The following is a 27,500-nucleotide window of genomic DNA, read 5'->3' as shown; positions in this document are numbered from 1 at the left end:
GATGTCCACCATGTGTCTCGGGACAGGCTGGCCGGGCCCGCCGCTGGTCCTGGGACGGCGAGCGATGTCCACCACGTGTCCCGGGACAGGTTGGCCGGGGCCCCCGCGGGTCCCAGGACGGGCGGGCGACGTCCACTACGTGTCGCGGGATGGGCGGGCGATGTCCGCAGGTGTCATAGGGCGGGCTGGGCCCGCTACAGGTACCAGGATGGGCGGGCGATCCGCCACGTGTCCTGGGACGGGCGGGCCGGGCCTGCAGCAGGTCCTGGGACGGGCGGGCGATGTCTGCCACATGTCCCGGAGCGGGCCGGGCCAGGCCCGCCGCGGGTCCCGGTACAGGCGGGCGTTGTCTGCCACGTGTCCTGGGACGGGCGGGCTGGGCCCGCCGCGGGTCCCGGGACAGGCAGGCGATATCCGCCACGTGTCCCGGGATGGCGAAAGCCATCCCACTTCTGTATGGTATAGCAACCTCTGGTGTTCACTATCCATATCTTCACATAGTAGTTTGTAAACGTACGTTGAGTGCATTGGTTATACAAAAGTCACAGCTTTAACAGTTTCCAATAAAACATTATTGAGTTCCACATCCAATTTTGTAGTTGCTAGCATTTCTCGATGATTCCTAGTGTGTAGCTTTGCAGTTGGGGGCAAGCTCCTTAACCTTTGCTGTGACACCTGAGTAACGTCCCTACATAGTTATTCAAAGCTTCAGAATTTGCAGCACCTGTAGTGTGATGACAGTTCATGGGTAAATAGAAATTCTTCCTTAATGTCATCACTGTATTTATATCTTACATAAACAATAAAAAATGCGTTATTTGCAACATCGGTAGATTCATAAATTTGTAGAGCGAAATATTGTGATGCCTGTAGTTGCTGCAACAACTGATCCTCCACATCTGCTCATTCACCAATCCTCCTCGTTACCATATTATTTGATAGGGATCTGTTTCAAATCTTAGTGAGAGATGACTCACCAAACATTTCAGCACATAGATCTTTCACACATGGCATTAAGTCTCCTCCAATAATATAAGGCTTTTTAGCTTTTGCAATGCGAAGTGGCACTTTGTAAGAAGCTCTCAATGCAGCCTGATTTGGAGAGACAAATTTCTGGAGGCTTTCCTTTCACACTAAGTCCCATAAGCTTTCTTTCAAAATATACCTGAGGTTTATTTGCCAAAATGAAGAGACTGCACAGCATATTGTTATGGGGTTCAATAATCAGCAGCCGTGACTTCATTTCATCTACATGATCTCAGGGATTGACGTGAACAGAACATATCACTGCATTTTCAGGAATGATTGAATCTGCACGACGACATATATTCAGCCACGTATCTCGGTAGTTCCCCCAACCCTTGGAAAGTTAAAATACTTTATCCCAAAGTTTTTTTTGTCCTAATCTCGGGGTTCGAACACCCATACACTGCACAGTTATTCGGCATGGCTATAAAAAAGTTCCCTACCAATGTGTCTTGAATTCCAGCGCTCACACACACGTGGAATCTAGGAACTATTTGTTTCTTTTTAAGGTCCAGACTGTCGTTGATTTACAACCCATAAACCATGCAGTCGACCGGGGTGATTCAACATTAATCCCCTGTCTGGCCGACCTGTCTTATAGCAAGTCCTGCGTAGAACATGCTCTACGCCACGGCGTGCAACCAAGAGCGTGATTTCCGTCTCTTTTTCCAGTGGTGGTTTACGGTTAATGGTTAAAGATTGTTTTCATTACTGTCGTACAGACGAGAATGATGTCTCATGAAGCCTATAATTTTGTAGGTATGACACTGCGTTAAAAGTAGATGATCACAATTCGGTGAGATGAAAACTTGTCAGAAGCAAAGGTACGTGGTAGAGACCCAGAGACCCAGAGACCCAAACCTGACCTATCATGTCTTGCTGTTGGAATTCCGAAACTTGAATGAATATGTAGGAAAAACTTGAGGAGCGATTCTTAGATTGTGACTTTTTTTTCAGTAATGTGTAGCCTTGAAGGTTGGAAGTTGTCATTTTAGTAAGGTAACCATAGAGAGAGAGAGAGAGAGAGAGAGAGAGAGAGAGAGAGAGAGAGAGAGAGAGAGAGAGAGAGAGAATAAAATTTTACTGCAGAGTTGCATATACAATATAAATTGCATTCATGAAGCCTTTTCTGTTTCTGTATGATTACCACTCCGCAGTGACATCATAAACAACTTAATGGAAATTATGCAAATATGAACATATGAATGTATTTTGTGTGTGTGTGTATATATGAAATCATAAACAACTTAATGGAAATTATGCAAATATGTACATATGAATGCATTTTGTGTGTGTGTGCATATATACATACACACACACACACACACACACATATACATATATATATATATATATATATCCAAGGGCAGGAGCTGGCGCTCAGGCAGAAGACAATTCGGAGTTCATGGAAAGGCATTCTGTTTCATTAAGAGACCGACGTTTCGTATCGCTTGATATATTTTCCAAGCTGAAAAACGATTAAATTAAATAATGCTTGTATACATAATGTAAGGTTTATATACAAGGGATATTAACATCATGTTTACATCTAAAACAGAACAGAGAGAAAATTCAAACAGCAAAAGACAGGGGGCACAAGACACCTACACCTACCACATTGGTAGCACAAAGCAAACTGACAGGGAGCACGAAAATTAGGAAGAGATACACACACACGGACAAAAACCAAATTATGCAATAAACAGCTGTGTTATGATGGGGGCTGAGATTAGGAACAGTCAGATTAATCATTATAGATTCGAGGGTATTGATTCCTCAGTACTTCGTGCTCTTCCGACTAAACTAAAGTCTTTAGCGTCTTATGAGTTTTACATGTTTCACTATGGTTTCTTATATATTCGACTGATCGGGATTTGATAGGCGGCTTCCCGTTCTGTAACTGACTCCCTGATGAGAGGAGGATTTAACTTATGATTAAGCAGTTTATTAAGGGGTCTATGGAATTTAAAGAGTGGAAAACAATGATTCTTAAAATAACTGGGGAAAAATGTAATTTCATCATGGAAGGTAGAGGTCAGTGTAAAGCCCCTGTGGAGAAGAGTAGAAATGGAATTAATTACCTGCACTTAATCTAAAACCAATCCCGACTAACCCGCGAACTATTGGATCCCTATTCCATTTTAGGGATAAGATTAGCCCCTTTTTTTTTTTTTTTTACATCCAATGTAATTTATAAATATACCTGTCCCAGATGTAATCTGGGCACATACGTCGGATGTACGAAGAGGCTGCTGAAGATCCGAATCTCCTCTCATCAGGGAGTCAGTGACAGAACGGAGAAAGTCTTGATGCGTGTATTTTGCCCTGACCTGTGTCGAAACAGGGCGTGAAATACTTCAGCACAGTTTTCATCATGCTTTGCGACTAAGAGGGTTATTCTTTGTCAGCTTCGTGGTCATACACGTGTGTATTTTTGTGTTTTATACATCGTGAGTGGATATGTTTGCTTATTGACTGAGAAGTATTGTTTACACCATTATAGTTATTTTCTGCTCTCCAAAATTAGCATAGTATTTAATAAATAGATCGTGGCATGTTCAAAAGATGAAGACACTTATATTTGCAATTGCTCTGAATGATACTGGATTCCCTCAGATATTTTTTCTGCCGATCATAAATCTAAATAATGGAATAATTGGTTGTTAAAACAAGTATATTGCAGATGTGCATGAACCTTCTTTTCTGAAAACTAATATTTGTCTTTGATTTTGGTTGAGTATATGCCATTAAGAGGTTTTTAAAATATGCTGGCTTTGAGAGCCACTACGAAAATGGTCTATTTATAAAGTCAGGTACGTGAGGAAAGGAATGGGTTTTGGTTTGAGTGATGAGAGCCACAAATGACTTGTAACTTCACGGACATACGCAACGCTACGTGCAATGTTGGACACGTCTATCTTACCGTGCGTGGGGGATGCCGCCAACACAAGTTGTTCAAGTGATTTAACAGCTTCAACTTTGAAAAGGAAAAACTTCTATGTGTCTGTGCATATTTTGCCTTTTACATATTACTTGACGGACCCGAAACGTTGAAATTCTGTATTCGCATAAGCTTCAGGGAATTTTCATGATTATTAATAAAGGAAAGAGTTTGTGTTAGTAAATGTTAGCTGCTTGAAGTTTCGTTTTTCTCAGATTGTCATCGTATGTTGGTCCGTAGTAATATCAAGAGATACTATTACATCGTAAACACAGTACTCTAATTTGTTATCTCAAAGAATGGCATGTGTAGTGTTCAACAAAGAAGGAATGACGAGCAGTACACAATTGTTTACATAATATAGTATCTTGTCATCATTATTATGATTATGGTAATTTTTTTAAGAAAAAAGATCCACTGAAAGAAGTTCGAACATTACAGAGACGACCTGATCAAAGAAAGGTGAAAATAAAAAAGGGAAAACGACTCAGCCGCTCCACTTATTCCAAGAACTAAAAGATGAATGCATTTCCATAACTCACAAGGCTGCCTTGCCATACAGCCAAGCTACTCGGCACAAACATTTATCAAAATAAAAATGGTCAAATTCACCATAGTTTAGCGGAGTGTACCCTAACCGCGATCATTAAAATTCAGGGTTTTGAAAGGCAACTGTTACAGGTTATTATTCGTCAAGCCCAAATTTTAGGAACAGCAGCTTCATGGTGACCACAAATATTATTCAAATGGCGCAGGCGCAGTCTCTTTGCACATCATCACTTGCCTCATCGTTCACGAACATCTTGCTTCATGTGAGGTTGAAGCAGTAATGTTGCTCTTTGCTTATTGTTTTCATGTTTACTTAATTATATCTCTGAAATATTGTATATGGTTTTCAAGACTTTCTGGGATATAAAAGGTCAGTATCACACATACTATATATATATATATATATATATATATATATATATATATATATATATATATATATATATATATGGGTATGTGGAATTGTAATAGCCACAATGCCCTCTTAACTTCTCGAATTCTTTACGGTTTTTTGGATACGCTTGTTGTTACAAAGCCTTGAGATTCAATTATGATGTCCGGTAGCGGGAAACGAAGCCGGGTTACCATAATCACGACGTGGTCACGTTGCTGACCTGGCCACGAGAAGGATAAAAAGTCTATTGCCTCCTGTACATACATATGCCTGTCGTTTTCAGATTCATTTATTAGAGCTTGGATAGACCCATCTTCACCATCGTAGCCAAGTGGGCAATCGTTTTGATTTCATTTCAGGCTTATATATGTAGAATCTACAGGTCACCTTTACCAGATACATATGTAACTATGATAGCCACAATGCCCTTAACTTCTTGAATTCATCGCTCTTTTTTGGATACGTTTGTCAATACAAAGCCATTGGATCCGAGTGCAAGAAATATGAAGACATTATGACGTCCGGTAGTAGAAACTAACCCTGGTTACCATAATCACGACGAGGTCACGAGGGTCAATAGACTTTTTATCCTTCTCATGGTCAGGTCGGCAACGTGAACTCGTCGTGATTATGGTAAACCGAGTTCGTTTCCAACTAACGAACATCAAATTTCTTCATATTTCTTGCACTTGGGTCTCAAGGCTTTGTAGTGACAAGAGTATCCAAAAAAGCGCGAAGAATTCGAGAACTTAAAAAAGGCATTGGGACTATTATAATTACGTATGTATCTGGTAAAAGTGGCCAGTAGATTCTGTATATAATGAATATATAGGTGTGTGTTGTATGTATATGTATGCACATGTATGTATACATACAAAGATATATGGGTATTTGTGTGTATTTTCTATCTCTTAGTATAAATAACAGTTTATTTGTCACAATACAGGCAGGTATTAGGAATTATGCGTGAACGGATGCCGTTAATTTACAAAGGAAATGAAAAGAGAAGACAAGAAGAGAAGAGAAGGACCAACCACTCACTCACAAGGTGGACATGGTGTGCCCAAAAGCGGCGTGAGGTGGTTATCGCAGAGCTTTGAGGCGACAGATTTGAGAGAGAGAGAGAGCAGCCTTATTTTCACTTACCTTGAGCGATGGCGGTGTTGGAAAGACCCCGCCCCAGCCAGGTAACCACGGCTCCAGCTAATACGGCCTCCACGCCCACACACCCACCCGAGACAACCGCCCACCAGCCTCCTGTCTGTTGGGAGAGAAATCGAGACTTTGAAGCCACGTCGTGAATAATCATTGGCGTTTTCTTAATGTTTTTTGCTCAAGCTGAAAGACCAAGTCACTCAATATCCTCATTAGCCTAGGCTGGAAGGTATAGAAAGCAAGAAGGGCGGAAAAGCTCTTCGTTTCACTTCCAAGGAAGCCACAAAGCGAGGTCGTAGAAATTTGTTCATCTATCCGGTCGGCTGTCGATGTGGTCTTGTGCTTTTATCCAGAAAGACTGCGAATAATCATATTTAGCCATAAAGGATTTAGGATGCCATTGGAAAATGTATAAATTCAATTCACTATGTACTGTGATGCAATGTTTGTTCCAATTCAAAAAATTTTTAAGACATTATTTTCCTCCAGATTTATTTTACTGAGAACTCTTACCTCATTTTCGTATATTACAAAATTTTGATTTTTTTAAAAATGAAAAGTTCCTTCCCATACAGGTATACATTACTGCTAATAAAATTAACTTACCTGAGTCGTAGTAGATACATGGTCCGAAAACAGCACAAGAAATATTTAAACAGTTCTCCTCAAAGTAAGTTCAAATTTGTTTTTACTAACCCTTCAGCTGTTAGATCACTATTGAGGACGACACCTACTCTTACTGTAGACCCTAATTTCTGTGTCATGAAGTTTGGAAGACAGAGGGCTCTCTGTTAGAACAAGGTTTCCTCTTTCAAAAGAACCCTTTTCTGCTGTAAAAGAGCACAGTTCAGAACAAGCCCATCCATTCACTGACCTGGATTGCTTTGTGTTCTCTCTGTGCTCAAACAGATTGGACCTCCATTTCGGAGTCTTTCTTGATAAAGAAGATTAAACCAGAACTGAATAACTATACTTAACCTGTATGCCATTAGAAAATAATGTGATTAGTGATTTAGAAGGTAAAGAATAGGTTAACAGCCATTTTACTTTGTTAGCTATAAGTTTTAGTTTGCATTTTCTCTTCTATTTATTTTCCGTGTGTTTACGTTTGTATTTTTAGTGTGTACTTTCTATTCTCTTTGTTTTGTTAGCTTATTAATCTTAGATTACAATAGCATTCTCAGTATGTGCATCAGTGTATATTATAGTTAATAGTTTTAATCTGATGATGTTATATACTTCGAAAATTTGCAAAATAGAATGTTCTACCTGGCCTTGGTATGAGAAAGGAGTGATTGAAGAGTTGGTAAAATTCAATGTTAGGGTTATAAGGATACGAGGAAGGAGTGTGGATATATGAGAGTAAAAATAAGTGTTACTTTAGGAGCAATAACATGAAAGATGAAAAGTTTTTGAGCAAGTATACAGGAGGATAGGTGAGGCAGTCAAGAAGAAAGGGAGCAAAAAAGAAGACAAAATAAGAATAGAGGATAAGGTGAACAAGAACTATAGGAGAGCAAGCTGTTGTTCTGAAATAAAAGGATTAATGAGCAAATGGATTGCAGAAAGAAAAATGCTAATTCGAGAGATGCTTTCTGAAGTTAATACATTCCTGGTTTTAATGGACTGAGTATTTTGTAGATTTATTGAATGCTTAAGAAAGAAGCAGGGCAGAGCGCAGTCTTGCAAGAAGGGTGAAGAATGAGTGTACATTCGTGAATGAGTTTGGAAGTGAGACTGAAGACTTACGAGAGCAATTGAAAGGTTGTAGAATGAATTGATACTTAGGCTACATTGGACTACAAATCAGATGCTGTGGTACAATGGTTAAGTATACTGTGGGGCTGACCATGGTTAGTAATATAATGTTCCAAAGAAACTGGTGAAAGGACTAACTATTCACTGTATAAAAGTAAAACTGACAGACGTGACTAGGATTATAGGGCATGACATTACTTAGCATACCAAGGAAGGTGTGTGGTAGGATGCCCATTGAGAAAATAAGAGAATTGAGAGAAGGATTGATAAGGGAAAAGGGTTTGTCGATCAAGTATTTGTAAAAGTTATGAAGTAGATTTTATAAGAAAGGGACCTGGTAAAAAAAATAGATAGAGACAATGTGGACGTTCGTTGGGATGTATGGTATGGCAAAAAAGTCCACGAATTAGGTAAAGGTTTTTACGTGTAAGCAAAGCAACTGTCAGGCTACTAAACAGGAAAATTGATTCTGTGTGTCTTAAGGCATTTCAGTATCTTCTGCGATGGAGTGTTTATAAAGTTGTGTGGTAAGAAAATAAATTGTGAATGGGGTGTGTGTAATGGTTGGTGTCTGTATAAGATAAATAAATGATTCAGGATGGGAAGGAGAAATTGTAGAAGTTGTTTGAATGTCTTTGCATAAGGAAAATGTCAAGAGTGACTGGGATGAAGAACGTGGCTATGGGAGTAAGTGAAAACCAAGAAGACAGAACAGTGGATGTTGATATGGATGGTGAAAAAATGGAAGTGGTTGCTTTATATAGGTATTTGTGAGTGAATATAATAAATGATGGAAAATTGTGAAAGGAGTTCAATCACAGAATGGATCAAGCAAGAAAGATAGAAGGTTGTGTGCATCATACTAGAGAGTGACTTGTAGTGTCTGTGGAAGCCAAGGTGGAAATTTATGAAGTGGGGATGTTGAATGTGAATATAAGAAGAATGATTGAAACTTCTAAAATGAATTACCTGCTTAGTTTTTGTGACAAAAGAATTGAAAGAGAGAAATGAGGAAGTCAGTAGAAGAGGCAGCAACAATCTCAGCATGCAAGATTAATATGAGATTGTTTGGCCTTATGGAAAGACTCAAGAACAATAGGTCAGTAATGGTAGGATAGAGGAGAGGAAGATCTAGGTATTTGTTGGATTGGTTAGTAAAAGAAGTATTGGAAGGGAAGGGCCTTAATACCCAGGAATTACTAGAATCCATGTATATGGCACAGTGTGTATGTGTATGCGTATGTGTAGGTGGTAAGTATTGATGCAGTGCTAATGAACTTTGTGTAAATGCATAAACTAGGTTATGTTTTGGAAATTTTCTGCAGAGAAAATATATCCACAATTTAGCAAATAAAGTATAAATGGGACATAGACTTCTATACTGTTATTTTCCAATCCACGGTTGGAGGGAATTCTCAAGTCATGAGTATATATATATATATCTATATATATATATATATATATATATATATATATCTATTATATATATATATATACATATATATAAATGTGAGAAGCAACCAATGCACAATCATATTTGGAACTGAAATAAATTACTGACTTACATTGGGATCGAACCTAGGTCTTTCAATTCAAAGGCATGGACGCCACCCACAGAATTACACAAATCGTGAAAGCTGTGGGACGTCAACTTCCCACCCAAACCAGAAGTAGCCCCACTGAGAGCATTTCATTCGAATTATCCCTTCATTTATAGCTTGTGTGGTTCAGTTGGTAGCACCCTCGCCTGTCAGTTGAAAGACCTGGTTTTGATCCTGAGGTGACTTAGAAATTTATAGATGTGTGTGTGTGTGTGGGTGTGCGTAATTTAAACTTAATAATTTATTTACATATCTAATTTGCGTTAAGAATAGTTATTAGATAATACTGATAGTGAGTAAGAAGTCGAGTTGCAACGTAACATTAAAAAATTTCATCCGGCAGAAAAAAAAAAATTAACCGATAAAACCAATATAAAGAGAAGACAACATAAAAAAAAGTTAATAGATCCTTTCGAACATAAAGAAAAACAACAGTTAATTATTTCTATTCCATATATTTAGCAACAATAGCCAGTTTCAGTTCATTGATGCTGTTTGCATTCTGATATTCAGTGTGACCCGGAAAGCATCGACAACGCCGTTCACATATTATGTCGTTGTCATTCACCATTCATTCTAGGCCTACGTGACTCGCATTACGCCTCCTCCTCTTCTTCATTCGACCTCATTAGTCCCGCTGTCTAGCAGGGTAAGCCGCTTGATTCAACTTTCGCCATCTATGTCTACTCATTGCATCGTCTTCCCCCTCAGTCCCACCTCACCCATATCCCTCCTCACCACATCCTTCCGTTCTGATCCACTGACGACCCCCCCAGATTCCTCTCCCCTCCCCCTCCCTCCCCTCCCCCGCATCACTGGCATGTTCTTAGCTCCGGTGATTGGTTCTACTTCTCATCTTATTACATGGGCATATTAAACTCAGACGTGCTTCCCTAGCCTTCTCCTTTACATTACATATACCACACATTCTTCTTTTATATATATAATATATATATTATATATATATATATATATATTATATATATATATATAGATGTATGTATGTATGTCTTCACTCTCCCTCCTTTCCAGTATTGATATTCCAGCAATCCATCTCGCCATCCTCATCTCGGTTATTTACAACAGTCCCTCCTCTTTCCCCTTAAGTGCCCAGGTCTTTCTAACAGTCCCTCCTCTTTCCCCTTAAGTGCCCAGGTCTTTCTAACAGTCCCTCCTCTTTCCTTTTAAGTGCCCAGGTCTTTCTAACAGTCCCTCCTCTTTCCCCTTAAGTGCCCAGGTCTTTCCAACAGTCCCTCCTCCTTTCCCCCTTAATGTGCCCAGGTCTTTTTCTAACAGTCCTCCTCTTTCCTCTTAAGTGCCCAGGTCTTTCTAACAGTCCCTCCTCTTTCCCCTTAAGTGCCCAGGTCTTTCCAACAGTCCCTCCTCTTTCCCCTTAAGTGCCCAGGTCTTTCCAACAGTCCCTCCTCTTTCCCCTTAAGTGCCCAGGTCTTTCCAACAGTCCCTCCTCTTTCCCCTTAAGTGCCCAGGTCTTTTCCAACGTCCCTCCCTCCTTCCCAAATTAATGCAGGTCTTTCTAAACATCCCTCCTCTTCCCCGTTGGCCCAGTCAGGGTCTTTCTAACAGTCCCTCCTCCTTCCCCTTAAGTGCCCAGGTCTTTCTAACAGTCCCTCCTCCTTCCCCTTAAGTGCCCAGGTCTTTCTAACAGTCCCTCCTCCTTCCCCTTAAGTGCCCAGGTCTTTCTAACAGTCCCTCCTCCTTCCCCTTAAGTGCCCAGGTCTTTCTAACAGTCCCTCCTCCTTCCCCTTAAGTGCCCAGGTCTTTCTAACAGTCCCTCCTCTTTCCCCTTAAGTGCCCAGGTCTTTCTAACAGTCCCTTCCTCTTTCCTCTTAAGTGCCCAGGTCTTTCTAACAGTCCCTCCTCTTTCCTCTTAAGTGCCCAGGTCTTTCTAACAGTCCTTCCTCTTTCCCCTTAAGTGCCCAGGTCTTTCTAACAGTCCCTCCTCTTTCCCCTTAAGTGCCCAGGTCTTTCTAACAGTCCCTCCTCTTTCCCCTTAAGTGCCCAGGTCTTTCTAACAGTCCCTCCTCCTTCCCCTTAAGTGCCCAGGTCTTTCCAACAGTCCCTCCTCTTTCCCCTTAAGTGCCCAGGTCTTTCTAACAGTCCTTCCTCTTTCCCCTTAAGTGCCCAGGTCTTTCCAACAGTCCCTCCTCTTTCCCCTTAAGTGCCCAGGTCTTTCTAACAGTCCCTCCTCCTTCCCCTTAAGTGCCCAGGTCTTTCTAACAGTCCCTCCTCCTTCCCCTTATGTGCCCAGGTCTTTCTAACAGTCCCTCCTCCTTCCCCTTAAGAGCCCAGGTCTTTCTAACTGTCCCTCCTCCTTCCCTTATTGCCCAGGTCTTTCTAACAGTCCCCTGCCTTCCCCTTCCCCTAACGTCCCGCCACCAGGTCTTTTTCTAACAGTCCCTCCTCCCTTCCCTTAAGTGGGGGGCTTAAAGTGGCCCAGGTCTTTCTAAACAGTCCCCTCCTCCTTCCCCTTAAGTGCCCAGGTCTTTCCAACAGTCCCTTCTCCCTTCCCCTCTTAAGTGCCCAGGTCTTTGTTCTAACAGTCCTTCCTCCCTTCCCCTTTTAAGTGCCAGGTCTTTCCCTCCTACAAGTCCCTCTTTCGTTCCCTTAAGTGCCCAGGTCTCTCTAACGTCCCTCTCCTAAAATCCCTTAGTGCCCAGGTCTTTCTAACAGTTCCTCCTCCTCCCCTTAAGTGCCCAGGTCTTTATAACAGTCCCTTCCTCCTCCATTTCCCCTTAATGCCCAGGAAGTCCCTGTTTCTTAACAAGTCCCTCTCCTTCCCTTCTTTGGTGGCCCAGGTTCTTTTAACAGTCCCTCCTCCTTCCCCTTAATGTGCCCAGGGTGGTCTTTCTAACAAGCCCTTCCTCCTTTCCCCTTAAACAAGTGCCCGTTTTTCCCTACAGGGCCCTCAATCTCCTTCCTTCCCCTTTAGTGCCCAGGTCTTTCCAACCGTCCCCCTCCCCTTCCCCTTAACCCCTTAAAGTGCCCAGGTCTTTCTAACAGTCCCCCCTTCCTTCCTTTTCCTTTCCCCTTAAGTGCCCAGGTCTTTTAACAGTTCCCTCCTCCTTTCCCTTAAGTGCCCAAAGGTCCCTTCTACCAAGGTCCCCGGTCCTTTCCTCCCCTTAGTGACCCAGGTCTTTCTACAGTCCCTCCTCTTCGCCCCCCTTAATGCCAGGTCCCCCCTTTCTAACAAGTCCCTCCTTTCCGCCTCCCCCTTCTTTTGTGGGCCCAGGTCTTTCTAACAGTCCCTCCTCCTTCCCCTTTAAGTGCCCAGGTCTTTCCAACCAAGTCCCTCCTCTTTCCCCCCTTAAGTGCCCCAGGTCTTTCCAAACCAAAGTCCTTCCTCCGTTCCCCCTAAGTGCCAGGTCTTTCTAACAGTCCTTTCCTCCTTCCCCTTAAGTGCCCAGGCTGCCCTTAAGGTCTTTCTCCTTCCCCTTATGGCAGTCCCTTTCCCAACCCAGGTTTCCGTCCTCCTCCCCTTAAGTGCCCAGATCTTTCTAACAGTCCCCGTCCAATCCCTTCTTCTTTAAGTGCCCCCCAGGTCTTTCTAACAGTCCTTCCTCCTTTCCCCTGAAGTGCAGTCTTTCCTAACGGATCCCTTTCCATCCCCTTCCCCTTAAGTGCCAGGGTTGGTTCTTTTACGTCCCCCTCTCCCTTTCCCCTTAATGCCCAGCTTTTCCTAACCAAGGTCTTTCCTTCTTTCCCCTTAGTGCCCCCAGGTCTTCTAAACAGTCCCTCCTCCTTCCCCTTTAGTGCCCAGGTCTTTCTAACAGTCCCTTTCCTCCCTTTCCCCTTAAGGTGCCAGGTCTTTCTAACCAGTCCCTCCTTCTTCTTCTTAAAAAGTGCCCCCCCTATTGTCTTTCTTAACAGTCCATTCTCTTTCCCCTAAAGTGCCCCAGGTTCTTTCAACAGTCCCTCCTTTCCTTCCCTTAAGCCCCAGTCTTTTTAATCTTAACAGTCCCTCCTCCTTCCCCTTAAGTGCCCAGGTCTTTCTAACAGTCCCTCCTCGCCTTCCCCTTTAAGTGCCCAGGTCAACAGTTTTCCCTTCCTCCTTTCCCTTAGGCCCCTGGTTCTTTCCAAACAGTGCCCTCTCTTTCCCCTTAAGTGCCCCCCAGGTCTTTCTAACAGTCCCTCTCCTTTCCCGCCTGAATGCCCAGGTCTTTGTGTCCCTTTACAGTCCCCCTTTTCTCCCCTTTAAGTGGCCCAGTTCTGTCTAACTCCCTTCCGTCTTTTCCCCCTTTAAGTGCCCAGGTCTTTTCTAACAGTCCTCCTCTTTCCTCTTAAGAAGGGCCCTTTAGGTTTCTTTCTAACAGTCCCGGCCCTTCCTCTTTCCCCTTAAGTGCCCAGGTTTTCAACGTCCCTTTCCTTTCCTTTCCCTTAAGTTGGCCCAGGTTCTTTCTACCAAACCCTCCTCTCCCCTTTCCCTTAAATGCCCAGGGTGTTTTCTTTCACCCTTCCCCCCGTCTTTCTTTAAGGGTCCCAGTCTTTCCTAACAGTCCTTCCTTTTCCCCTTTAAGTGCCCAGCTTTCCAACAGTCCCTTTCCTCTTTCCCCTTAAACAATGGGCCCAGTCTTTCTAACAGTCCCTCTTCCTCCCTTAAGTGCCCCAGGTCTTTCCAAACATCCCTCCTCTTTCCCCTTTAAGTTCCCCAGGGTCTCCAACAGTCCTTCTCTTTCCCCTTAAGTGCCCAGGTCTTTCTAAAGAACAGTCCCTTCCAACCCCCTCCCTTCCCCTTAAGTGCCCAGGTCTTTCTAACAGTCCCTCCTTCTTTCCCCTTAAGTGCCCAGTCTTTTCAACGAGTCCCTTCTTTCCCCTTTAATCCCTCCCCCCTTAAAAGCCTAGGTCCCTCTTTAAACAGTTCCCTTACTCTTTCCCCTTAGTGCCCAGGTCTTTCCAACAGTCCCTCCTCTTTTCCCCTTAAGTGCCCTAGGTCTTTCCACAGTCCCTCCTCTTTCCCCTTAAGTGCCCAACCGTCCCGTTCCCAACACGTCCCTTCCTCTTTCCTCTTATGCCCAGGTCTTTCCAACAGTCCCTCCTCCTTTCCTCTTAAGTGTCCAGGTCTTTTCCAACAGTCTTCCTCTTTCCTCTTTACCCGTGCAGGTCCCTTCCAACAGTCCTTTTTCCTCCCTTTCCCTTCTTTAAGTGCCCAGGTCTTTAAGTCTCCTCTTTCCTCCCTTAATTTTGCCCATGGTCTTTTGCCCAAACCCCCAGGTCTTTCTCTTTCCTCTTTAAGTGCAGGTCTTTCAACAGTCCCCTTCTCCCTCCTTTAAGTGCCCAAGGTTTCCTCTAATAGTCTCCTCCCTTTCCTTAGGTGGGCCCAGGGTTTCTCCAACAGTCCCTTCCTCTTTCCTTTTGCCCACTTTCCCCTAAGTGCCCAGGTCTTTCCAACCAGTCCCTTTCTTTTCCTTTTAAGTGCCCACGTCCCTTTCTAACCCCCAAGTCCCTCCCTCAAATTTCCTCTTTGTTTTAAGTGTCCCAGGGTCTTTCCTAACAGTCCCCCACAATCCCTTTCCTCTTTAAGTGCCCCAGGTCTTGTCCAAACAAGTCCCCCCTTCTCCCCTCCCTTCCTTTTACAAGTGCCAGGTCTTTCCAACAAGTCCCTCCTTCTTTTCCTTTAAGGCCCAGGTCTTTTCTAACAGTCCCCTTCTCTTTCCTAAGTGCCCAGGTCTTGTTCAAACAGTCCCTCCTCTTTCCCCCTCTTAAGTGGCCCCGGTCGTCCCTTAAACGGCCCTTTCTCCTTTCCTCTTTGAAGTGCCCAGGTCTTTTCTTAACAGTCCCTTCTCTTTTCTCTTAAGTGCCCAGGTCTTTCCAACAGTCCCTCTCTTTCCTCCCCTTAAGTGCCCAGGTCCCAAAAGTCGTTTCCCTAACAGTCCCTCCTCTTTACCTTCTTAAGTGCCCAGGTCTTCTTTTTTTTTAAACAGTCCTTCCTCTTTCCTTCCTTTTTAAGTGCCCAGTTCAGTCTCCAACAGTCCTTTCTCTTTCCTCTTAAGTGCCCAGGTCTTTGCCCCAACCCAGTCTTTCTTTCTCCCCTTAATTTGCCCAGGGGTCTGTCCCCCTAAACGGGTTCCCTTTCCTCCCTTCCTCTTAAGTGCCCAGGTCCTTCAGGTCTTCTCCCCCTTTTCCCCTCCCCCCCCTTTCCTTAAGTGCAGGTCTTTCCCTAACGGGGGGGGGGGGGGTCCCCTTCCTCCCTTTCCTCTTTAAGTGCCCGGCGTCCCTTGCCAATAGGGTTTTCCTTTCTTTCCTTCCCTCCTTAATTGCCAGGTCTTATCCAACAGTACTCTCTTTCCCTCTTAAAGTGCCCGGTCCTTTCTAACAGTCCTCCCTCCTTTCTTTCCTTCCCTTAAGTGGCCCAGGTCTTTTCCAACCAGTCCCCTTCCTCTTTCCCTTCTCCTAATAAGTGCCCAAAGGTCCCTTTCTTAACCCAGTCCAATCCTCTTTTCCTTTTCCTTTTAAGTGCCGGTCTTTCCATAGGTCATCTTTCTCCTTTCCCTTTTCCCCTTAAGTGCCCAGGGGTCTTTCCACAGTCCTTCCTTTCCTTTCCCCTTAAGTTGCCAAGGTTTTCCTTTCCCCTAACCCCAAGTCCCTTCTTTCCTTTCCCTCCTCTTTCCAAGTGCCCCAGGTCTTTCTAGCCATCTTTCCTCCCTTTCCCCTTAAGTGCGCCCAAGGTCTTTCTAACAGTCCCTCCTCCTTTCCCCTTTAGTTTCCCAGGTCTTCCACGGTCCCTTCCTCTTTCCCTAAGTGCCAGGTCTTTTTCAAGTCCTCCTCTTTCCCCTTAAGTGCCCGGGTCTTTCTAAACATCCCTTCCTCTTTCCCCTTAAGTGCCCAGGTCTTTCTAACAGTCCCTCTCTTTCCCCTTTAAGTGCCCAGGTCTTTCCAACAGTCCCGCCTCCTTTCCCCTTTCCCCTTAAGTTTCCAAGGTCTTTCTTAACAAAGTCCCTTCCTCCTTTCCCCGGTTAGGTGCCTCCTTTTGTCTTTCTAACATCCCCTTCCTCTTTCCCCTTAAGTGCCCAGGCTTTCCCAACAGTCCCTCCTCTTTCCCTTAAGTGCCAGGTCTTTCCTAAACCCAGGTCCTTCCCTCCTTTTCCCTTAAAGTGCCCAGGTCTTTCCAACCAGTCCCTTCCTCTTTCCCCTTTAAGTGCCCAGGTCTTAATCCAACCCAAGTCCCTTCTTTCCTTTCCCCTTTTAATGCCCTGGTCTTTCCAACAGTCCCCCTCTTTTTCCTTTAATTTCCGCCGCCTTAAGTACCCAAAGGTCTTTCCAACAAGTCCCTTTTCCTCCTTCCTTTCCCTTTAAGTGACCAGGTCTTTCCAACAGTTCCCTCCTCTTTCCCCCTTAAGTGCCTTGGTTCTTTCCAACAGTCCCTCCTCTTCTCTTAGTGCCATGGTCGTTTCCAACAGTCCCTCCCTCTGCCCCTCCTTAAGTGCCCTGTCTTTCCAATTGTCCTTCCTTTCCTTCCTTCTTAAGTGCCCAGGTCTTTTCCAACAAGCTCCCTCCTCTTTTCCCCTTAAGTGCCCTGGTCTTTCCAACATCCCTCCTCTTTCCCCCTTAAGTGCCCTTTGGTCCTTTCCCAACAGTCCCTCCCTTTTTCCCCTTCTTAAGTGCCCAGGTCTTTTTCCAACAGCCCAGACCCTTTCCTTCCTTCCTCTTAAGTGCCCAGGTCCCTTTCCAACGGAGTCCCTTTCCCTTCTTTCCTCTTTAGTGCCCGTCTTTCCAACAGGGTCCCTTTCCCTTTCCCCTTGTGCAACCAGGTTCCCTTTCCAACAGTCCTTTTCCTTCCCTTTCCCCTTAAGTGCCGCAGGTCTTTTCTCAACAGTTCCCTTTCCTCTTCCCTCTAAGTGGCCCAGGTCCCTTTCCAACAGTCCTTTCCCTTCTTTCCCCTTAAGTGCCCAGGTCTTTCCAACAGTTCCCTCCCCTTCCCCTTAAGTGCCCAGGTTTCCTTTCTAACAGTCCCTCCTCTTTCCCCTTCTTAAGTGCCCGGTCTTTGCTCACAGGCCTCCTTTTCCCCTTAAGTGTTCCGGGTTTTTCCTTTCCAACCAGTAATCCTCCTCTTTCCTCTTAGTGCCCAGGTCTTTCCTAACAGTCCCTCCTCTTTCCCCTTAATGTGCCCAGGTTTCTTTCCAACGTTTCCCTTCTCTTTCCTCTTAAGTTCCCAGGTCCCTTTGCTAACATCCCCTCTTCTTTCCTCTTAAGGTTTTGCCCAAGGTCTTTCCAACAATCCCTCCTCTTTCCCCTTAAGTAGCCCCAGTTTCTTTTCAACAGTTTCCCATTAAATTTTTCCCCTTAATGCCCAAGGTTTTTCCAACGTCCCCTCCTCTTTCCCCTTAAGGTGCCTTCAAGGTCTTTCCAACCGTCCCTCTCTTTCTCCTTAAGTGCCCAGGTTCTTTCCAACAGTTTCCCCTTCCTCTTTCCCCTTAAGTGCCCATGGTTCTTTCCAACGTCCCTCCTCGTTCCCCCTTAAGTGCCCGGTTCTTTCCACTTTATCCCTTCCTTAATTTTCCCTTAAGTGCCCAGGTTTTCTTTCCAAAGTCCCTTCTCTTCCCCTTACGTGCCCAGGTTTCCCCTTTCCAATAGTCCCCTTCGCCTTTCCCCTTAAGGTGGCCCAGGTTTCTTTCCAATAGTCCCTTCTCTTTCCCCTTAAGTGCCCAGGTCTTTCCAATAGTCCCTTCTCTTTCCCCTTAAGTGCCCAGGTCTTTCTAACAGTCCCTCCTCTTTCCCCTTAAGTGCCCAGATCCTTTCCATAGTCCCTTCCCCTTCTTCCCCTTAAGTGCCCAGGTCTTTCAATATTCACTTCCTCTTTCCCCTTAAGGTGCCCAGTTTCCTTTTCCAATAGTCCCTTTCTCTTTCCCCCTTAAAGTGCCCAGGTCTTTCCAATAGTTCCCTTCTCTTCCCCTTAACGTGCCCAAGGTCTTCTAACAGTCCCTCCTTTCCCTTCCCCTAAGGTGCCAGGTTTTTGTCTTTCAATAGTCCACTCCTCTTTCCCCTTAAGTGCCCAGGTCTTTCCAATAGTCACTCCTCTTTCCCCTTAAGTGCCCAGGTCTTTCCAATAGTCCCTCCTCTTTCCTTTTAAGTGCCTAACTTTCTGTCCCATATAATAATATGTGCCCCATAACTCTTATAAATGACTCGCATAAAGAAAAGTATTGTCGATTTCCTTATTTTACATAACTGACTTCTTCATATTTATACAAATATTTTAAGTCAGTTCGACGCTTATTATGATGTTAAAACGAAAATTGTCATATGTAATATTTATCAGTTATCATAGATCAACACCGGTCTCCTCAACATTCGGCAACCTCGCCTCAAGCAAAACGTATTTAAGCAAGGAAGTTACAAATTATAGAATTATTTTTATAATTATATCCAATTTGCCAACTTAAAACAATTTTCTTTACACAGATGGGAATCTGATGACACCAGATTGTTTTATTTTTTACTTGTTATAAATGATTCTAATTTTCATATTGCAAAACGGTTTCTAAAACTAATTAATATGTAGAATATAAAAATTAAATCAAATCGGAACGATGTCTTTCGTAAAGTGATGCAGAATATAGTAACGTGAATGCACAAGATTAACCCAACTGAGTAAGAATACTAATTATAAATGAATGGTTGTAGCACAAGTACTAAGTATTAATAGCACTTCAGTGGATTGGTCGGTATGGCCTTGGCCTGCCACCTCGTTGGCCGCGAGTTCGATTCTCGGGCATTCCAGAGGGGTTAGAGAGGTCTATTTCTGGTGACAGAAGTTCACTCTCGACGTGGTTCGGAAGTCACGTAAAGCCGTGGGTCCCGTTGCTGAATAACCACTGGTTCCATGCAACGTAAAAACATCATACAAATAAACTTAAGTATTTGCTATTTGATTATTCAAGTTATTATCGACCGCGAAAAAACTTTCACCTGTATTCGAGATAACAGCGAGAACTGTAAGGCCTCATTGTCAAGATAATAATGCTAATATCGATTTTAATTTTGGATGAGTTATTGGCTTTAATATTGGCTATTGGATTCATTAATAATTTTAATTTGCAGTCATTAACTATTAAGCAGCTTTTTTCCACTAAACAGTCATACCTCTTCCCTCCCAAATTGGAGCAAGTCCCGCAGATTTTAGCTCTATCAGAGTTTGGTCAGAATCTTTTCAAGCTCTCATGTTCAACTCTTCTATTTTCTACTATTTTAGTGTTTTTATCTATTATTACTATTTTAACAAAGGCAATTTTACGTATAATGTCCATTATTTTTACTGTATTTTTTTTATTTGTATACTTGTATTATTTTGCATGTATGATGATGAGACTTGATAATGCCTCAAGATTGTTCTCCATTTTTCTTATATATCTATATATTATATATATATATATATATATTATATATATATATATATATATTGAAATAATCAACACGCAACCACGTGTGGAACAGAAATAAATTTCTTACGTCAGGATTGAACCAAGGTCTTTTACTTGAAAGGCAAGGACGCTGCCAACAAAGCCACTCAAGTCATCAAAGAATTTGGAACGTAAGTACCATTTTACCTGAGGCTTTACGTATTCGAGTATATCCACCTACTCCGATATGTAGGCCCATATGTGTAAGAAAGCAATAATCGAATAATGTAATGTGGCAAAGGCCCTTTTCAGTCTCAGGAATGCAGCAGTCATGGAGATATGCAAAGCAAGCTAGGTTCATTTGTGTTTGTTTGAATTTTATTATGTGATTACTTTTTTCTCTCTTAGATGGTCTCTTAAGTGACTTTAATATGGTTTATTTTAGAATAAGTAAAGCGTTTGATATGTGCCTGAATTCATCACAAGTATTCTTGTTTTCTAATCTTTAGGTATGATTATTATAGGAAATAATAATGATTTGGCACAGAGCAGTATATCCAAATTTAACATCAGTGGCGATATATGCCCTGTTCCGGGAGGTAATCGATGAATAAAATGTGCACAGTTGTGCCGTGGCGCAGCGGTAAGATTCTCATCTACCAGTCGAGAGTTTCAGGGTTCAAATCCTGCCGCTCACTGTTGTCTTGGATGGCGTCATTGCATAAACCCGGTGGCTTGCCAACCTAGCTGTCTGAAAACTCAAGAGGGTGAGCAAGAGAATAGCCACCAACCCTCAGGTTGGTCGTTTAAACAATGAGCCTAGCGACACATTGGTCATGTGTCTTAGGCATCAGGACCTTCCCCCACTGGCTGTCGGTCAAAGAATCCAGAAGTCAGTGCCGGTCCTATAAGCGTACAGAGGCACAGGAGGACTTTAGCATAGTTTTGCTCAGTAGCTCGAAATTTTTTCGGAGGTATCTAATCACTGAGTTATGTTTTACTCTTCGAAGCTTCTGCTGATTTATCGACAAGTTTCAGTGTTGTGAACAACAGTTTTTACAGTAGGAAAGGTCCTCGAAGACAAACTTACCACATTCGCACTGATTTTATGCTTTTTAATTCAAATTTGCCTTTAGAAGCAAACCCTGGTTTGCTATTTTATGATTACAGAATGATCAAATAAAATGGTCATTGAGGATAACAGTATGAGATAGTTTCATTAATAATATTTAACTACACCGACTGACCAGAGTAAGAATCCCACATAGCGCCGATATCATCAGAATGGTCCCAGTGCAGAAGAGACAGACTGTGACGTAATGGATGACCTGTATTCTCACTGGTTCTGCATTCTGTAGTCCCGCCTCCCCTCCTCTCTCTTGCTCTGCCTCTATGAACGTTTTCTTCCAGTCACCCATTGTTAGTCTGTACGTAAAGAGATATTCACATTAATTCACACTAAGAAGAAAATTGCCCTTAAGAGTTACACACACGCACTATATATATATATATATATATATATATATATATATATATATATATATATATATATATATATATATATATATATATATATATATATATATATATATATATATACATATATATATAATATATATATATATATAATATATATATATATATATATATATATATATATATATATATATACATATATATATATATATATATATATATATATATATATATATATATATATATATATATATATAGATGATGCCACGGAGGAAAATGAAAAGACGAGATCACCAAGGTTTCTTCCGCAAGTAAAGGGTCGTGTAGACCGAAAGATCTTGACAATTCTCGTCTTTTCATTTTCCTCCGTGGCATCACCTTTATTTATACAAAGCATCACGCTTTTTATATTTTGTGGTCAAGTTATTCATATATATATATATATATATATATATATATATATATATATATATATATACTATACGTATACAGTCAACTGGACAGGAGCAAAACTGATTATTCTGCTAATGCACGTGAAAGCAAAATCATCACATCTAGATTCACAAAAGAAAGTTTTTCTGTGAACATAAATATCACTCAAGGTATATATAAACTTGATCCATTAATATCCAAAGAAATAAGCAATAACTTTAAAACTGAGGGAAGTTAGCTGAGAAATGGAATAAGGGAAGCCGGCTCCTACTACTGTCAAGGGGTAGGTTCCTCCTTCAAAAGACCTGTCAAGCGCAAATAATTGGTTTCCAGCCATATGTACGTTTGTATGTACTCTCCTTCTAGCATATATAAATTGAATTTCTATCACTTTATATCAGTCCTTTGAAGGTGGCTTAGCGATAAAGCCGACACCGGTCAGGATTTACAATTTTTTAAATTTCTATTTATCTCATATATAATAAAATACATACGTATGTCTGTGTGACGATCAGTTGTCATGAAGTCACGTGTGAAGAACTCCAGAAGAGGGCCCGAAGTAGATCAAGAGTCTCATTGGTCAGGACATCCTAAGGACGACCTCCAGGACGACTCACTTGCAGGACTTTTCTTCAGCCGGGATGTTATTCCCCTTGGTCTCTCTCAGATGATCTGTGGGAAAAGACAAAAGGGGACAGGACATTATAGCCTTCATGAAATGCTTTAAGCTCTTTGATGGAAAGCGGAGAGAGAGAGAGAGAGAGAGAGAGAGAGAGAGAGAGAGAGAGAGAGGGAATTTGTCGACCACAAGGTATAGAAATGTGGGTATAATGAGCTCCCGCCATGTTCAGTACCAGCACGTCGCAGGTGACGCGTAAATAAGTAGCACCTGAACATTTTCGTCTGCTTGGTGTCTTTACAATATATGATATATTTACAGACTGACAAAAGAAGAAAAAAGAAAAAAAAAGAAAAAAAAATCTGTTAAGGTAAACAGTGTTAGAAAAAATATGTTCATTTATCCTTTATATTATAAAAATAAATGATTTAACTGAAAGCAGTACTTGTAAAACTTCAGTCTGATATTTTTCCACCATACTTTTCTACTATTGAGAACGTCTCAATACGCCTGTCAAGTTTTCCGTATTTTCATTTTTGTTTTCTCTTCCTTTTTCAGAACGCCAATGAATTTCCAAAGAGTTAATCTCTCCTTGAAAGGCTGAGTACAATGGTAATGGTAAGTTATCCAAAAATAAAACGCCCTTCTGTTGTTCCTCAAAATTCCTATAATTATAAAGGAGCTTCTCTTTTACGGCGCCGACCACGAATTGCCTCGATGTATGTTAATTCAAAATAAGTTATAAAATCCTCATTTTCTCATTGGACCTTCTTCCGCCCATTTGGTATCGATAGTTCACTTCCTGCATTTTCCTCAAGTTTATTAACAGTGTTTGCTAAAGTCGTTCATGTGCTGGGTGATTCGCGACTTTGAGTTTTACCCTTCCTTTCTGGTATAGCATTTCGGGCTTCTACTCTTCCTGATGTAGCAGAATGATTACGGTCGATAATTTCCTTAATCACATTTTCACTCTCCTGGATTTTCGCTTGCACACGAGCGTCGCACGTCTTATTGATATGATAACACTTCTCGCACCGCCAAAATCAGTGGCGGAACTACTGGGGGGGCAGGAGATGCAATGCACCAGGGTCCCCTGTGATTGGGGGGCCCCCATCCTTCTATCGGCCCCATCAAAAGTGTCTTAGATTTGATTTGGTAATATATTTGGTAAAATAATTGTTTAACAATAATGATACCAATACTCAATAAAACAGATGTTAATCAATGATTGATATATAATATATGGATATTAACCTATATGGTATAATATATATATGATTAATTATATCATATATATTAATCTTATATATATATTTAATAATATTATATCAAGCTGGAATACCACGGGAATGATAGTCCAGGAATCCAACCCCTCTCTCCCCCTCAGCGCTTTCGTCTTTATTCAGAACATCGTCAAGGTGAGCTCCTTGACGATTGTCTGAAATAAAAAGACCGAAAAGCGCTTGGATTCCCATGAGTATCATTTCCCGTGGTATTCTCTTTATTTATGAAGTTCACGACTGCATTCTACTGTGATTTTTAAGGCATATATATATATATATATATATATATTATATATATATATATATATATATATATATATATATAAATATAATAATATATATCTCTAATAAAAGGAAGGGTCCCATAAAAAAACCAAAACCAAATGTAGAGAGAAAAGTACTAATTATTTCAGAAGACTGCTGTCTCCTCTTCATTCAGGTAAATGAATTGAGGAAAGAAAGTTTACAGAAAAACGGTGGTATTTATTACCAAAGAGATTCGTCCGGACAAGTAAGCCAATTTAGGAGTCACCCCCGATCCCGCTATAATCTTCCTTTAATCTTCCTTAAGCGTTGGTTGAAAATGAACCACTGCGTCGACGAATGTCTGATGTCCAATTACCCTTTTGAAGATTTGGTCAGTTACCGGATTGCTTCTTGTTTTATTAAAGGCCGATTCCTCCATTTCATTTGACTCTTGTACCGGCAGTTGCTAGCTATAAAATTACACGTGACATATTCCAGTTTATTCTATGGTTATGGTTCAATTTATATGATTGAAAATAGCCGAAGTTCTCGTTATGTACATACCTAACTGAAACCGTTTGTGTTGTATTCAAATCTCTGGGAAGTGATTTTACCTGTAAAAGTCCGATGTAAAGATTGGTCACGAGTCCATGGTCATTGGGAGTCTCATATACCCCAGAGTCTTTGGTCCCCCCCCCCTTTGGGCATGTCCTTTTGTTTGGACTGTTTAATCAGGGATTTGGCAAGGTAAGGTTTTGGGTAGGTAAATGTCCCTCCCCTCCCCCCGGGTTGGCATTTCCCAAGGGTGTGAGTTACCCCTCTTAATCGTCTCCAGGTGGGGAATTTTTTAACTTTTTATTTTATTGTTGGGTGTGTCTCTGGTCCCTTGTCTTTAGGGGGTCCGGTAGAAAATTACGTTTGCGTTTTTGGAATTGCTTTCCCTCAATTATATGGTCAGGATACTTTAAAGATGAAGTTGTTTTGCGAATTAGGTTCAAATTCTTTTTTTCCAGGAAATCTGGGGAACAAATTCCGTAAGGCTTTCTTAGGAATAGGGTTGCTGCGTTAGACCTAATCTTGATAGTATTGTCATGATAGCTAAAGTAGTGAATATATGAAAGTGAGAACGTTGGTTTTCTGTATATGGTAAATTTGTATTCTGTCGTGTCTCTGATTATTAAAACATCAAGAAAAGGAATTTTGTTGTCTGTTTCCCATTCAACTTTAAATTTGATGCTGGGCACTAATGCGTTTTAATTTTGAGAGGAATTCATTAAAATTACCCCACTTATTATCCCAAAATGTTAGTATGTCATCCACGTATCTCATCCACAGCATGTTTTTGGGTTTTATTGCATTTATTACTGTAGTTTTCAAAGTATTCCATGTACAGATTGGCTAAAATAGGACTTAAAGGACTACCCATACTACACCCGAATTTTTGCTTGTAGAATGATTCCCCGAATGAAAATACGTTATTAGATGCACATAATTCAACTAACTTTATTATTTTGTCAAGTGCCAAAGGGAAATGATCTGAATAGGGGGATAATTTTTCCCTTAAAAACTGAAGAACGTCCTGTACTGGTACTTTTGTGAATAGGGAGTCTACGTCAAGGCTTGACGTAGACTCCCTATTCACAAAAGTACCAGTACAGGACGTTTCTTTCAGTTTTTAAGGGAAAAATTATCCCCCTATTCAGATCATTTCCCTTTGGCACTTGACAAAATAATAAAGTTAGTTGAATTATGTGCATCTAATAACGTATTTTCATTCGGGGAATCATTCTACAAGCAAAAATTCGGGTGTAGTATGGGTAGTCCTTTAAGTCCTATTTTAGCCAATCTGTACATGGAATACTTGAAAACTACAGTAATAAATGCAATAAAACCCCCCAAAAACATGCTGTGGATGAGATACGTGGATGACATACTAACATTTTGGGATAATAAGTGGGGTATTTTTAATGAATTCCTCTCAAAATTAAACGCATTAGTGCCCAGCATCAAATTTAAAGTTGAATGGGAAACAGACAACAAAATTCCTTTTCTTGATGTTTTAATAATCAGAGACACGACAGAATACAAATTTACCATATACAGAAAACCAACGTTCTCACTTTCATATATTCACTACTTTAGCTATCATGACAATACTATCAAGATAGGTCTAGCCAGCAACCTATTCCTAAGAGCCTTACGAATTTGTTCCCCAGATTTCCTGGAAAAAGAATTTGAACTAATTCGCAAACAACTTTCATCTTTAAAGTATCCTGACCATATAATTGAGAAAGCAATTCAAAAAGCAAACGTAATTTTCTACCGACCCCCTAAAGACAAGACCAGAGACACACCCAACAATAAAATAAAAATTCCCCACCTGGAGACGATTAAGAGAGTAACTCACACCCTTGGGAAATCCAACCCTTTTGCATTTACCTACCCAAATACCTTAGCCAAATCCCTGATTAACGTCCAACAAAAGACATCGCCCAAAGACTCTGGGGTATATGAGATCCCATGCCAGGACTGTGACCAATCTTACATCGGATTTACAGGTAAATCACTTCCCCAGAGATTAATACAACACAAACGGTCAGTTAGGTATGGACAACAGAACTCGGCTATTTTCAATATATAAATGAACATAACCATAGAATAAACTGGAATATGTCACGTGTAATTTATAGCAGCAACTGCCGTACAAGAGTCAAATGATGGAATCGGCCTTAATAAAAGAGAAGCAGTAATGAACATCTCAAAAGGGAATTGGACATCAGACATCGTCGACGCAGTGTTCATTCAACCAACGCTTAAGAAGATTAAGGAAGATTTATCAGCAGGGGTGACCTAAATTGGCTACTTGTGGACGAATCTCTTGGTATAAATACCACCTTTTCTGTAACTTTTCTCATTCATATACCTAAGAGAGAGACAGCAGTCTCTGAAATATAGTACTTTTCTCTCTACATTTTGGTGTTTTTATGGGCTCCTTTTATTAGATGGAATTCTGGTTATTACAGAACACTTTTACCAGTCATATATATATATATATATATATATATATATATATATATATATATATATATGTATATATATATATATATATATGTATATATATATATATATATATATATATATATATATATATATATATATATATAATATATCTTTATACAATATAGATGCATAAATACAGGTATATACACACACACTCATAAATCATATAAATATAAATGTGTGTGTTTTGATTTATTTATGAGCATTAGTTACTGGTAAATCAAGTAATGGCAATTAATTTTGCTTTTCATGATTAAGGCCCACTCAAATCATTTGCACCAGGGCCCATAATTACCTAGTTCCGCCACTGGCCATATTAGTCTCGTTTTGTTGGCACTGGACATATCAGTCATATATTTAATTGTCTTCGCCAATCATTCTTACACCCAAAAAGAAAGTTTTGATGGAAGATGTCTCGTAGAGATAGTATACTGATGACAAAAACTACTTGTGATTATGTCATTAATATACTGTTCCTACGAGACAAAATCACAAATAGTTTTTGTCATTAGTATAATATTTCTACGAGACATCTTCCATCAAATCTGTCCATTTGGATGACAAAGAGTGCTTGTGATTTTTTTAACTGTTACTGTGCTATATTT

The 27,500-nt window shown here is 41.2% G+C and overlaps 1 protein-coding gene across 1 annotated transcript in view; it reads right to left on the bottom strand.

Annotated features, from left to right (window-relative positions):
• Positions 1-27,500, bottom strand: part of LOC135219940 (uncharacterized) — a 113,784-nt gene that overhangs the window by 31,119 nt on the left and 55,165 nt on the right. The window contains exons 2-4 of the mRNA XM_064257171.1: positions 22,182-22,359; positions 21,027-21,204; positions 6,057-6,171 (exon numbers count right to left, since the gene is read on the bottom strand). Of these exons, the coding sequence (XP_064113241.1) occupies positions 6,057-6,171; positions 21,027-21,197 (286 nt within the window). The 5' untranslated portion in view covers positions 21,198-21,204; positions 22,182-22,359. The remainder of the gene's footprint in view (positions 1-6,056; positions 6,172-21,026; positions 21,205-22,181; positions 22,360-27,500) is intronic.

Source organism: Macrobrachium nipponense, chromosome 1 (genome assembly GCF_015104395.2).
Source record: "Macrobrachium nipponense isolate FS-2020 chromosome 1, ASM1510439v2, whole genome shotgun sequence".
Lineage (NCBI taxonomy): Eukaryota > Metazoa > Arthropoda > Malacostraca > Decapoda > Palaemonidae > Macrobrachium > Macrobrachium nipponense.
This window is presented reverse-complemented; position numbering and strand designations above follow the sequence as displayed.